Source organism: Seriola aureovittata, chromosome 4, assembly GCF_021018895.1.
Source record: "Seriola aureovittata isolate HTS-2021-v1 ecotype China chromosome 4, ASM2101889v1, whole genome shotgun sequence".
Classification (NCBI taxonomy): domain Eukaryota; kingdom Metazoa; phylum Chordata; class Actinopteri; order Carangiformes; family Carangidae; genus Seriola; species Seriola aureovittata.
Genome location: NC_079367.1, coordinates 1,512,763 through 1,528,120, shown reverse-complemented (window position 1 = coordinate 1,528,120; position 15,358 = coordinate 1,512,763). Strand labels below are relative to the sequence as shown.

Sequence of the window (15,358 nt, the reverse complement as noted above, 5' to 3'; positions counted from 1 at the left end):
TGATAATCACAGACTCATGAAACAGTTAAATACAGAAAGAGTTTGATGGCTGATTCCCGCTGCTCTCATGTTTCTGTTTTGTTGTTTTCACTCACATTGAACTCGTCACATCAAACTGCAGGTTATAGATGATGGAACACAGAGAAATGCTCCATGACAGAGACTCAACAGAGACAGAAAAGGAGTTATTTTAAAACACCTTATGCATTGAGGACGTCTCACAGATGTCTCAGAGCAGGTTTGTATTGTGTATTGTAAAAGACAAACATGTATCAGCCTGAAATGTATTGGACAGAATAAACAGTGATGTTTGCAGCAGCAGGTTTTCCTGTGGCCAAAAGGCCGTCAGGTTATCACTCAGATACTTTCACTCCCCTCAGAACAGACTGAGCTCAGCAACCCCTCCTCTTAATGCTGTCAACCAAACGGTTTATTGACATGTCAAATCTGAATTTACATTCAGTAAAGCCATTACACAAATATGTACCTTATGTACATGAGGTGAATTTCCATATATGAAATATATGTACATATGAAGTATAATCACATATGTATTTAAAGTATATCCTACATATGTAAAGATTACATATGAAACCTGTTAGAAATTGGAACAATATCATATACCGAAATGTAAGTCTAGCAAATAGAAACATGTATTTTAGTATGTCTGTTTATATTACAGACATATACAGACCCTTTCCAAAAAATTAGAATATCATGGAAAAGTTATTTAATTTCCATAATTCCATTCAAAAAGTTAAACTTTCATAGATTATAGATTCAGGGCCCACAAATTAAATGATTTCAAGTATTTATTTGTTTATTTTTACATAATTTGGGCTTCCAGCTCATAAAACCCACGAAAACAGGATTTCAAAAACTTAGAATACTGTGAGGAAATCAGCCCAAATTTTGCAGGGCATCAATGTTTTAAACTTAGTGTTTTAAACTGAGTTCAGTTCAATATGGGGAAGACTGCAGACATGACAACTGGCCAGAAGACCACCATTGATACCCTCCATAGGATGGGTAAGCCACAAAAGTTCATAGCTAAGGAGGCTGGCTGTTCAGAGAGTGCTGTGTCCAAGCATATCAATGGAAAGTCTAGTGGAAGGGCAAAATGTGGCAGGAGAAGATGCATCAGCAAAAGAGATGACCGTGGGCCTCAGCGGATTATCAAACAGAGAAGATTCAAGAATCTGGCAGAGATCCAGAAAGAGTGGAATGAGGCAGGAGTCACAGCTTCAAAAACCACCACATTCAGACGCATCCGGGAGATGGGCTACAACTGTCGGGTTCCTCGGGTCAAGCCACTTCTGAACCTGAGCCAACATAGGAAGCGTCTCAACTGGGCCAAGGAGAAGAAGGACTGGACCGTTGGCCAGTGGTCCAAGGTCCTCTTTTCCGATGAAAGTAAAGTGTGCCTTTCATTCAGGAATCAAGGTCCAAGGGTTTGGAGGAAGACGGGTGAGGAACAGAACCCAAGCTGCTTGAGATCCAGTGCGAAATATCCACAGTCAGTCATGATTTGGGGTGCAATGTCCGGTGCAGGTGTTGGTAAACTCTGCTTTCTTAAATCCAAGGTCACCGCAACAGTCTACCAGAATGTTTTAGAGGACTTCATGATTCCTTCTGCTGAGGATCTGTATGGAGATGCAGATTTCATCTTCCAGCAGGACCTGGCCCCTGCCCATACCGCCAGAAGCACCAAAACCTGGTTTGATGCCCATGCCATCACAGTGCTTGACTGGCCAGCCAACTCGCCGGATCTAAACCCCATTGAGAATCTATGGGGTATTCTCAAGAGGAAAATGAGGAGCACCAGACCCAACAACAAAGAAGAGCCTACAGCAAGCATCAAGGAAATCTGGGCTTCCATAACTCTCAGGCAATGCCACAGGCTGATTGCCTCAATGCCACGTCGCATCGAGGCAGTGATTAAGGCAGAGGGATTCCCAACCAAGTATTGAAGATTGACATATCATTTTGAAAATACCATATTTTGATTGATTTGATGTGATCCTAATTTCTTTCTTTTTTTTCTGCAAAAACTGAGAAGTAAATGGTGATTTCGTCACAGTATTCTAATTTTTTGAATTCCTGTTTTCGTGGGTTTTATGAGCTGGAAGCCCAAATTATGTAAAAATAAACAAATAAATACTTGAAATTGTTTAAATTGTGGGCCCTGACTCTATAATCTATGAAAGTTTAACTTTTTGAATGGAACTATGGAAATTAAACAACTTTTCCATGATATTCAAATTTTTTGGAAAGGGTCTGTTTATAAATATACGGTATATCCATCCCAGTATATGTCAGTATATGTTCATATTATATATGTAAATGTAAAAGATAGACATGTTTAAATTTAATAAGAAAATATTTTTAAAAAATCGTAAACAAAAGTGTATAGAATTTTAATAAGAATGTTGTTTAAATTAAGTTGCATTTTACTATGGTTATTTCATAAATGTTATTAACGTATAGCTTCATATCCAGACGATGCAATGTATACATGTCATAATAATGTCAGGCCGAGACTCAAAGCAGGACTCAGATGCAGAGATATTAGAAAACCAAAGGCTTTTATTGAATTCACTGGAGACCTCAGACAGAGTGACAAACCAATGGCAATGAAAAAAACTAGACACTAGACTCTGAATCTAAGGAACAAAAAACACTCCAGGAGGAGGAAAAAGGTACTAACCAAAAGAAACAAACCAATAAACACAAAACGCTCCGTACGGAGGAAAATCCTGACTATATAAAAATAAACCAAAAAAATAATCTACTCACGCTACTAAGCGGAGGATCTAGAATAATAAATAACTGGCTACATGAAATGAAAATCACTATTAACGAGGAAAAACAAAGATCTATGAAAATATGCTAAGGTAAGAACTACAAACAAAAAATCACTCTCAATGAGGCAAAACAAGGGGCTGTGAACTTTAGCTAGGGCAAAATTTACAAACAAAAAATCACTCTTCTCGAGGTTCAGAAAGCTTACTTTGGTGTCTACTGTGGCTGTGGACATGGACAAAAGGACAAGAGAACGAAGACACTCTGGCACAAGACAAGGGGAACACAGACTATTTAAACACATGGAGGGAAATAGGGCACAGGTGGAAACACTTTGGGCAATCAGACTGAGACACATGAGGAAGGGCAAGTGACCTGAAACGAGAGGAGAATTACTTTTCAAAATAAAACAGGAAATGACAGGACAAAACAACCCCAGGAAAAGACAACCTCACCACAGTGTGACAAATAATATATCCTCTTATCACATATAACACATCACTTGATATATATGTCATTTATATGTCAAACGTCATAGTATGGTAAGGCATTAAAACATCATAATAAAGTTAGGTATAGAATTATGATAAAAAAATATAATAGTAGAAAGGTATGAAAATGTCAGTAAAGTGTCATAAGGCATAGAGAGGCGTCCTGAGGTATTTGGTGGAAAACAGCTCCATCTTCTGGAAGCAGGATGTAATTATTATGTCTCAGAGGAACGTTTCAACATCTGTGGATCCATGACATGGACTGAGGAACTACGCACTGTTAGTGTGGTGTTCCTAATAAAGTGATCACTGAGAGTACAGATGAGTAGTAATCAGCTTAAGGGAATATGTTGTGCAACCCAAAGGTCATCAACAACCATTTTCAGAATCCCTTAATTATTTGTCTTTAGACAATAACCATTCACCTGACACTTTCTGATGTTGGTCAGACTAAAGAAGCATGTGAAGATCACCCTCTTTCTGACATGTGGTCAACTATAAATATTAATAGGAAAAATAATTAACAATGAGTCTAAAACACATTTGACTCCTTCACGGAGTCAAATGATTTAAATGAAATTAAAAAAAGAGGCACTCATGTTCTCACATGTGAGAGAGACAGAGAGAGAGAGAGAGAGAGAGAGTTGTTTCCCAGCAGTAGGTGAGTGACCTCTCAGTCTTCAGACTAATGAGAGGGAACGAAGCAGATCCAGAACCTCTGGGGGGGGGGGGGGGGGGGGGGGGCTGTCACTCACACATGTCCCACACAGCAGTGATCCGCTCTGTCGGACTGACTGACGTCATCACGAAGAACGAGGACTGATGCCTGTGGTCGCTGTGGTCTTTATACTGATGATGTTCTACAGTTTGTCCTGAGGGTGGCGCTAGAGCAGAGGTCATTAAAACCTGTCTGATGATGCCTGTGGAGTGAGAGATGACCTGTTATCATCTGGATCTGGATGTAGATGTAGGTGAGTCACAGAGAGCAGGGGGTGTGTCCTAACCTGTGAAGCACCTTGGGCTCCAGTAAGAAGAGGAGCTTTGACTCAGAGACAACCTGAATGTGTCGGTGTGCAGACATGAACACAGGAACGTGACAGAGACCGCAAAGAAGAAAGTTCTTACAGTCAATGAATTCAGGATAAAGAACAAAAACTGTTATTATCACTGAGAGGAACCAGACTATACTACAGGAACAAAGAGAATTATGGGAGCTGTGAATATCCTCAACAGATGTCACGTCAGACCATGTCCAGCACTGATGACCTTTGACCTCCTGTCATGTGGCCCCTCCGTTCTGTGACTGCTGGTGAACAGTTGAACTGTTGTAAAGATCAAACTGATGGAGCAACAGTCAGTTAATGAACAAAGATGGAGGGAAAATTAAAACCACAGACACCAGGCTGAACTTTAACAGTTTCATTTCCCTCCATTAGAGTCTCAGATGTCTCTGATTTGATGTGACAGGTAAGTTCAGAACGCACATGACTAAAGAAGATGATGCACGTCTGTACACACTCCTCACACAGATGCTCCACCTCATCAGTGTGTCCAGTGTCTGACAGCAGCAGCTGCGGGACACCAACCAGCAACAAGCAGCTCTTTGAATGAACTGTGACAAGGTGTTGTTCTTTCCCCCTCCCTCTGTCTTCTGTCTTCCGGGAACACTAATAGGCTCCATGCAGAGTAATGTGACCAATTGAATCATCCTCGCCCCGGAGCTGGAAGCTGCAGATCGGAGGAGCAGAGAGCGCCGCGCTCAGTCTGGCTCCTACACCAGAAAACTCTGCTCAGGACTCTCTGGGATTTTACAGCTGTCCTCTAAGGAACTAGTGTCTCTCCGTCCATCTGCCTGCTCGGCAGACCTCAGACCAGCTCTCAGGTGGAAAGGTCAGAGGGCCCTGTTCAGCCCTGACTGCAGCTCCAGGTGAGTACAGGCTGATGCTGGTAGAGCTGAATCTGATGCCGGCACAGAGAGTGAGCTGGATCTGTGAGGAAGCTTCATGTTGACTCCTTCAAACAGACAGACAGGCTTCATTAGACGACAGTAGTCCTGTCAACTTTACACACTTTAACTTTTCTACCTGTTTTTAATCATGTCTGGAGTCAGAGGTGAAGTGACGTCACAAGGACGTCTGAAAGTCAACTCCTGATTTCTCATGATTTCAGATTAGTGAACAGAAGAGTTGACCAGCTGCAGACTGGACGTTACATAAACTGCTCTGCACCCCTCCGAGTCGGCCTTAAAGACTCGTCTCTGCTCTGCCGCTCTGTGACCGAATGTTAGCACAGATCTCAGAGACGGGAAAATGGCCGACCGGGCAGCGTCAGGCGTAGCCGTCAGTCTGAGGGTCAGTCAGTCTAAATATTCCTGCAGCCTCGGGGGCTGCACGCTCCTCACAGCAGCTACACAAAGTGTCTTTGTCCGTTGACATACATGAGATTGACTAACATCATTACATACAAGCTAATTATTATAATGGAATAACAGAAAAAGCTGAACTCAGATTCAGATTGTACTCTAGTAACGTGAAGACGTGTCAACATCAGAGTAAACGTGTGGAAGTAAAGGAACATTTCACTCATCAACTTTATGAAGAAACTCATTTCATTTGCAAAGTTGAATCACTGAACTGAGACAGATGTTACCTCAGCAGATGTGTTTATATGAACTCTTCTTTTGTGTTGATATAAAAAGAGGAAGTAAAGGCTCTTTGCTTAAAGGTGAAACCAGCTCCTCAGTCTCTGCAGGCTCACCTGTCTCCAGGTGAGGAGCCTCTGCTCTGACAGTGGTTTTAGTTCTTGTGAACAAATCAGCATAGTCACATTTGTCAGTTTATATTAGATATATGATTATAATTATAATATAAATACATTAGAAAGATGTTCAACAGTGACTTGATGTCTCCTTCTCTTACCAGTATATTTTAGCTTGAATCCAACCACACATATCTGAGTTTGTTCCTGTCACTTCTGTAATACATCCTGAAGAAAGCAGGAGCTCTAATCCTCATTACCATCTTCATCAGTGTAGCAGGAACTCCACCTGTCAGCTCAGGTGTTAATATGTAGAGAAATGTTCATTATCAGCTGACTGCTCCTCAACAGGAGCTTTAAACATGAAAATCTGAAGAGTTATTCATGTCTCCAGATGTTTTTAACAGTGTGAACTGTACAGATGTTTTCATGTCTACCTTTGTTCCTGAGGTTGACCAATGAAAACGCTTCCTGTGCTCTGCTTCTTTGTGTCACATTCCAACACTTCATTTGATTTTCAAACATTAACATTCATTTTCACTGTGGAGCAGACACTGTTAAAACCACTGACTGCAGGATTTAAAGGGACAGTATTAGTTCATGTCTGTCAGTCAAGACAGGATTAGCTTAGCTTAGCATAAACACTGAAACCAGGGGGAAACAGCTAGCCTGGCTCTGTCCAACCAACACCTGAAGAGCTCCTGTTGTCTCAGTAAGGTTTCCATGTTTGGAACCAGAGACCAGATCAAACCTGTAAACCTGTAGCTGCTGAACAGGAGAGTCAATCAGACCTGAACCCTCTGACTGGCACTTTCACATTTCTGTGTATATCCACATCAGACACAGGAAATGTTCATGAGATGTCAGCAGGTTTACACCTGAGCCGGGCTAGCTGTTCCCCCTGCCTCCAGACTTTATGCTAAGCTAAGCTAACACCATCATGACTCCACACCTGAGCCAGGCTAGCTGTTCCACCTGCCTCCATTCCTTGTGCTAAGCTAAGCTAACAGCATCCTGAATCCAGACCTCAGACAGGCTGGCTGTTTTCCCCTGCCTCCAGTCCTTATGCTAAGCTAAGCTAACAGCATCCTAACTCCAGACCTGGGACTGAGACTCTTGTCTGTAATGACCAACTGATCCAGTGACAGCTCTGACAGACTGGGATCCAGAACAATGGAGCCTCATCCAGCACATGGCTCTCATGTGACGACTGCTGACTGGTATCAGTCCCCCCCCAACCCCCAACCCACCCCCAGCCCTCAGCACAGAGACAAACCTCTTACCTAAACCAACAAAACATTCAGCTACACACTACACTCTGCTCACAGTGTGTAGTCAGTGTGTAGTGTCAGTGTGTACTGTCAGTATGTAGTTAGTGTGGAGTTAGTGTGTACTGTAGGTGTGTACTCTCATAGTGGACACTTGTGTTTGAACCTTAAACCTCTTGTTGTATTTTAAACCTTTAAACTTATGAGTGTGTGGTGAACACTGTGTAAACTGCTGGTGAATGTATATTGTAATTGGTGCAGCAGAGTGCAGAGCCATGCAGTGCAGTAAGTTTGAACCCCCCCACAGATGAAAGACACATTCCTACTCTGCATGTCGCTGTGTTCCTCAGACTGATTCCCAGCTGCGACCTGCTCTAATCTCCTGGCAACAATATTGACATAGAAATAGAAGGAGAGGACAGGACTGTAGCTGTCAGGACGCTGCCACATACATCTGCTCCTCTGAGGCTCCATACACACATCCTGTTAGAACCACATACATGTGATTATTCAGAGGAACAGTCCCACAGTTTGTACAGGTTTACCTAGAATATCAATTTCATCCGTGTTTAGCCTCGGAACTGTTGCCTCCACACATTAGATACAAAATAAGTGTAGAAGTCATGAAATCTGAAGTTTGTTCCTCTGTGGTCAACTCATCATCTCTGACATCATAAGGTCTCAGAACGTGACTCCGACTTCAGAGAAGAGGAAGACAGAATTGAACATCCGTGACCCTGAATTCAACATCAGTGACTCTGACTTCAACATCAGTAACTCTCACTACAACATCCGTGACTGACTCCAACATCCATGACTGAATCCAACATCCGTGACTGACTCCAACATCCGTGACTCTGAATTCAAGATCCGTGACTCTGCCTTCAACATCAGTGACTCTCACTACAACATCCGTGACTGACTCCAACATCAGTGACTCTGACTTCAACATCAGTGACTCTGCCTACAACATCAGTGACTCTGACTTCAACATCCGTGACTCTGAATTCAACATCTGTGACTCTGAAAACAACATCAGTAACTGACTTCAACGTCAGTGACTATGAATTCAACATCAGTGACTGAATTCAACATCCGTGACTCTGAATTCAACATCCGTGACTCTGCCTTCAACATCAGTGACTCTCACTACAACATCCGTGACTGACTCCAACATCAGTGACTCTGACTTCAACATCTGTGACTCTCACTACAACATCCATGACTCTGAATTCAACATCCGTGACTCTGAATTCAACATCAGTGACTCTGCCTTCAACATCAGTGACTCTGACTTCAACATCCGTGACAGAATTCAACATCTGTGACTCTGAAAACAACATCAGTAACTGACTTCAACGTCAGTGACTATGAATTCAACATCAGTGACTGAATTCAACGTCAGTGACTGAATTTAACATCAGTGACTGAATTCAACATCAGTGACTCTGAATTCAACATCAGTGACTGAATTTAACATCAGTGACTGAATTCAACATCAGTGACTCTGAATTCAACATCAGTGACTGAATTCAACATCAGTGACTGAGTTCAACATCAATGACTCTGAATTCAACATGCATGATTGAATTCAACATCAGTGACTCTGAATACATCAGTGACTGAATTCAACATTAGTGACTCTGAATTCAACATCCGTGACTCTGACTTCAACATCAGTGACTCTGAATTCAACATCAGTGACTCTGAATACAACATCAGTGCCTGACTTCAACATCAGTGACTCTGAATACAACATCAGTGACTCTGACTTCAACATCAGTGACTCTGACTTCAACATCAGTGACTGAATTCAACATCAGTGACTGAATTCAACATCCATGACTTAATTCAACATTAGTGACCGATTTGGAAAACAAATCTCTGCAGTCTCTAAAAACTCTTTTCCTTCTGATCGCTCAAATTATGAGCCATGTTTTCCTGTTTCCAGTCACAGAGGGCGAGCAGGAAGAAGAGGATCAGCACATCTGTTCTGTCGATAGCATGCAAACATTTGCTAATTAGCAGTAAACTCAAACTCCAGATCATCATCATCAGCAGAAGCAGGTATCAGATTGGAAACCTAATTATTGGACAAATTAAACTTTGAACCTGACGATGGCGCTAGATGTAAAGTCAGAGGATCAGTGTTATTACGATTCATCCTCAGGGAAACATGAACATCTGAACTATCGCAACTGTTGTATCATCACAGTCAACCTCGTGTTCGACGATGGGTCAGTCAAAATCAGCTCAGGAGGCTCATGCACACCTTGTACCTACAGTGTTGTCTTAGCAGGTGATAACATCAGGTCATGTGATGTGGCCATGTGACCAGCTAACAACATGTAAATCAAACAGCTCCCTGTCAGACCTGTATCAGGACTGATATTGATAGAAACTTATCATGGAGATGAACTTTCATCCTGTCATTTCAGGATCATCCTCACCTTGACTCAACCTGCAACCATGACAACCAAATCCACCAGCAGTGTCCTGGGTGGGAAGGCTTCCTCCTCTCCTCTCTTGTCCTCTCCGCCACGCCAGCGCCTGGTCACCAAAGACGGACACTGTGCCCTCCGCCCCCCCTTGTGTCCCTCAGGCTCGTGGCGTGGGGCGTCAGGCAGGGCCTGGCTGCTGGCCCTGCAGGACCTCTGGGGACTGTTGGTGGGTCTGCGCTGGAGGTGGGTCCTGCTGGCCTTCTGTGCCTCCTTCCTGGCCCACTGGCTGCTGTTTGCCTGTCTCTGGTACCTGCTGGCCCACCTCAACGGAGATCTGGCGGTACAGGATCACGACGCCCCCCCCCAGGGGCACGTCGTTTGTGTGAAACACATCACCAGCTTCACTGCCGCCTTTTCCTTCTCCCTGGAGACCCAGCTGACCATCGGCTATGGCACCATGTTCCCCAGCGGGGACTGTCCCAGTGCCATAGCTCTGCTGGCTGTGCAGATGCTGCTGGGGCTGATGCTGGAGGCGTTCATCACAGGTACACCTCTGCTGGGGCTGAAGCCTCGTCTCCACATATACCTCCACTACCTGTCAGTTCAGTTTTTATAGACACAATAAACTGAAGCTGATCAACGTGTTATTTTTGCAAAATATCTGGTTTTAAATGACCTCTGAGGTCGACGAATGCAGCTATACATTTTTTTGGGTGTTTTCTCGATGTTTGTATCAACATATTTGCGAGAATAAACTTTAGAAATATGATTCAAATATTGTTGGAGTTTGTAGACTACACTTCTGAGTATTTATTCTCTGGAGATTGTACGTGACTCACAGCCGGAGTTAGGAGGCTTGACAAACACTATTTACACACAATTATTATATATTTATCTGCTAATTTATTCACATATTTCACTACTTTTGTGAACCTTAGACTTTGGTGAACCCATTTCAAGCTCCAAAACAATTCATCCACATGAGCAAAGGTGTGTTTTCACAAGGGATGTGAAGAATTTAGAAAAATCGAACTTTGTTTTTTCAGCCTCAGGACAAATGATCTGTTTACACGGTGCTCTGGGACAAATGTGTGCAGCTGAGATTTTTCTCTTGGGTATCATGTTGTATTCAAGAACCTTTAAAAAGGTGAATTTAAGAAGATCTGTAAGTCAGAAGGTGAAGGGCTAGACTTTTACATGTTGACGCCAGCAGGAGTATGAGTTTGTGTTAAAGTCTGTTTCCTCATTCATTATTATTATTTATTATTATTATTATTGGTTTATTATTATTGATGCGTTAACATGTAAGAAGTGTGTTGATGTTGTTGCTGTTGAGGTGGAGCTAAAATCTACAGTATTGTGTCCATGGTTATTCTACAACAATAAGACTTAAGTATCTACAGCTGTTAAATATGTAGTACATGGAGAAGTACAGTTTTCCCTCTTAGGTACAAGAACCTGAAGACTTAAGACCTGACCTACGACCTGACTCCAGTCTCAGAGGGTGGAGCCTGTAACAGTATTGCATTATAGGTTGTTTGTAGCCTTAATGTTCAGCTCTAAACCTGTTAAACAGTGATGTGGGAAACCGTTTTTTGAAGCCCTGAGTCACTATGATCAGAGTCTGAAACCAGCTCTTTGTCTCTGAGGCTCTGCTGCAGACACAACGTGACATCTGCTGGTCGACTGTGGTACTGCAGCTTTACACTGAGAGTCACCTCCTGCCCTCACACAGAGGATCACATCAACCAGTCAGACCTCTGTGATGAGCCAGGAGCCTCACTACTGTAACCACTGTGCTGATATCTGAGAACTTCTTCTCAACTAGTGTTTCAGGGCTGGATCCCTGACTCCTCCAGACCATGTGTCAAAGTGCCCTTGAGCAAGTCAATAAAGCCCAAATTGTTACCAGTGTAAACAAATAGAAGCTGGTTTGGACCAAAGTGATGAATGAAAAGGTTCCAGCTGCTCCAGCTGTGCTGAGCTGTTGTTTAGGACTCGGTTCAGATATAGACTGGACTCCAATTTCACTTGGTGTCAGCTGTCAGCACAAAGGACGTGATCCTGTACGAGGATCAAATGTCAGGAAAGTCTCTATTAATTTTTACACCTGGTGAGGTTCAGACTGTTTTAATTGATAATTGAGACGGTCCTCTTTCCAAAAGCCAAAGAAGTTGAACTCTCTCTGTCTGAATAGACCTGTTAGAGTCGGAGCTGACCTGGTAGAGTGGTTTTCAGGTCCTCATTTCTTTTGCTGCGTTTAAGACATTTTACAGTAACAAGGTGAAAACATCAGGTCATCACATGACACTGTCGTCTCACTGTCTCTTTATCAGGTGCTTTCGTAGCCAAGATTGCTCGTCCCCAGAAGCGAGCAGGAGCCATCCAGTTCAGCCCCCAGGCGGTGGTGGGCCAACACCAAGGCCAGACATGCCTTATGCTCCGAGCCACCAACCTGCTGCAGCGCCCTCTGGTGGACGTGAAGGTGAGTGCAGTGCTCTACGAGGAGCACGAGGGTCAGGCCCTCCACCAGACCTCCCTGGACTTCCACTTGGACAGTCTGGGCCAACAGCCCTGTCCCTTCTTCATCTTCCCACTCACCTTTTACCACCCCTTGGATCGCAGGAGCCCCCTTTACCCCGCCCTGTGCGAGGGCATGTCCAACCACTTTGAGTTGGTGGTCTTCTTGTCGGCCCTGCAAGAGGGAACTGGGGACTCCTGTCAGAAGAGGACCTCCTACCTGCGCCAAGAAATCCAGTTTGACCGTCGCTTTGTGCCGGCGCTGGGGCTGGATGCTCGGGGGAGGTACATGGTGAGCACGCAGCACTTTGACACCGCCCACTCCAAGGAGCCTTTGAACAAGGACTGTGTGGTGCAGATCAATGGAGACGGCAGCGACAGGATGGAGTGAGGATGCTGAAGGGGAGGTGTCAGAGGGACAGGTCGGGGTTTGTGGGGGAAACTGGAGGGTAACAGTGCAGCAGATATTTCTGTCAGGAGCTACTTGATTTAAATTCGTGAATCTGAAGTTTAAACATTTGAAATTTAAATGTATATCAGACATGGGTGCTGCTGCAGACTCCCTCCCTCTGAGGCTCTAATGCAACATCCAGGTAATAATCCTTCACTGGCTTCACAGGCTCACTCATCAGTACTGCCAGTAGTTTTGATTGACATGTTTGGCCAGTGGGGGCACTACTTCTTCTGGGAACTGAGTGTGAACAAATACTCTTACAAAATGGGTTTTATTTTTGTCATTCAGTTCTGTCGTTAGAACCAACTCATCACATCACAGACCTCAAACATGGCTGAATACGTCCAGACCATCAGACAGGAAACAACCCTCCAGGTTAGACAAACTCATTTCAACAGTGAAGTTAGAGTCTGTTGTAAACATCTTGACACTTTACAGACTCACCCTTGACCTGCTGCACCTCTGTAGCTGTCTGTTGAACGCCCCGGCAGTCTGTAACTGTAAGACCTGATGGAACCGACAACCTGAGCTGGAAAAATAAAATCCAAGTTGTAATGAAACAGTTTCCGTTCAGTTTGATCAAAATAAATGTGTATTTCTTTATTCTTACCTTTTGTGTAAGTGTTGGGCTGGACAGATTTCGAGCTGAAAATGTTTAGTTCAGTTTACAATCAATTTCAAATTCAGTTCCAGTAATTAACATGTTTTCATTAATACTGAATCAAATGACTTTCTAACATGAAAGCAGGAGTTTCTAGAGACAGACCCACAGAGGATCATCACCAGTTCTACACTCTTGTCTTTAGCTCATTGATTTACAGCAAGTCTCTCTCTCATCAACCTCGTTTCCAGCAGCAAACAGCTGTTTCCTCCACCTGCTCGTCAGGCTCAGTTGGACTCAGTCAGAGAGCAGCTGGTGAACACAGTGGAGCATCAGATGTTTCCTCAGGAGCTGGTGGAGACCAAACGCAGAGCTAAAAAAGAGGGAACACTAACTCCACATGCATCATCATGTTGATCTGATTTGATTAGTAGATGATAATATTTGAGATCTGGTCTGTCAGCTTTTTTTTCCTGCTTCCAAGCGTCTGTACGATAAAAGTGAACTTCCTCTTAAAGTCCCTGTGTTTATATGAACCTTTCAGCTAACAATCGTCAGAAACATGTTTAAAGATGTTACACGGGGGGGGGGGGGGGGCACAGGACGGGACAAAAACCTCCCTCGACTTTAACCATCTTAAGATCTGACGTCCAGACATCACAACATCAACATGTCATCACATCAACACATCATCACATCAACCCATCAACACATCATCACATCAACCCATCAACACATCATCACATCATCACATCAACACATCAACACATCATCACATCAACCCATCAACACATCATCACATCATCACATCAACACATCATCACATCGACACATCATCACATCGACACATCGACACATCGTCACATCGACACATCGACACATCGACACATCGACACATCATCACATCATCACATCGACACATCATCACATCGACACATCATCACATCGACACATCATCACATCATCACATCGACACATCGACACATCGACACATCATCACATCGACACATCGACACATCATCACATCGTCACATCGACACATCGACACATCGACACATCGTCACATCGTCACATCGTCACATCGACACATCGACACATCGACACATCATCACATCATCACATCGACACATCATCACATCGACACATCATCACATCGACACATCATCACATCGACACATCATCACATCATCACATCATCACATCGACACATCATCACATCGACACATCATCACATCGACACATCGAAACATCATCACATCATCACATCATCACATCGACACATCATCACATCGACACATCATCACATCGACACATCGAAACATCATCACATCATCACATCATCACATCGACACATCATCACATCGACACATCGAAACATCATCACATCGACACATCATCACATCGACACATCATCACATCGACACATCATCACATCGACACATCATCACATCGACACATCGACACATCAACACATCAACACATCAACACATCGACACATCGACACATCATCACATCATCACATCACATCAACACATCACATCAACACATCACATCAACACATCATCACATCAGATCAACACATCACATCAACACACCATCACATCAACACACCATCACATCACATCAACACATCACATCAACACATCATCACATCAACACACCATCACATCAACACATCATCACATCACATCAACACATCATCACATCAACACATCATCACATCATCACATCATCACATCACATCAACACATCATCACATCAACACATCATCACATCACATCAACACACCATCACATCAACACACCATCACATCAACACATCATCACATCACATCAACACATCATCACATCATCACATCACATCAACACATCACATCAACACATCGACACACCATCACATCAACACATCATCACATCACATTAACACATCACATCAACACATCAACACACCATCACATCAACACACCATCACATCAACACATAAACATGTCAACACATCAACACAACACATCATCACAACATCAG

The 15,358-nt window shown here is 43.3% G+C and overlaps 1 protein-coding gene across 1 annotated transcript; it reads left to right on the top strand.

Moving 5' to 3' along the window:
• The first annotated feature begins 4,824 nt into the window (after nucleotides 1-4,824).
• On the top strand, nucleotides 4,825-14,268 carry kcnj13 (potassium inwardly rectifying channel subfamily J member 13). Its single transcript, XM_056374488.1, has 3 exons — nucleotides 4,825-5,220; nucleotides 9,757-10,304; nucleotides 12,096-14,268. Exons 2-3 carry the CDS (start codon nucleotides 9,788-9,790, stop codon nucleotides 12,668-12,670), a joined length of 1,092 nt encoding a protein of 363 aa, XP_056230463.1. The 5' UTR covers nucleotides 4,825-5,220; nucleotides 9,757-9,787; the 3' UTR covers nucleotides 12,671-14,268.
• The last annotated feature ends 1,090 nt before the right edge of the window (nucleotides 14,269-15,358 follow it).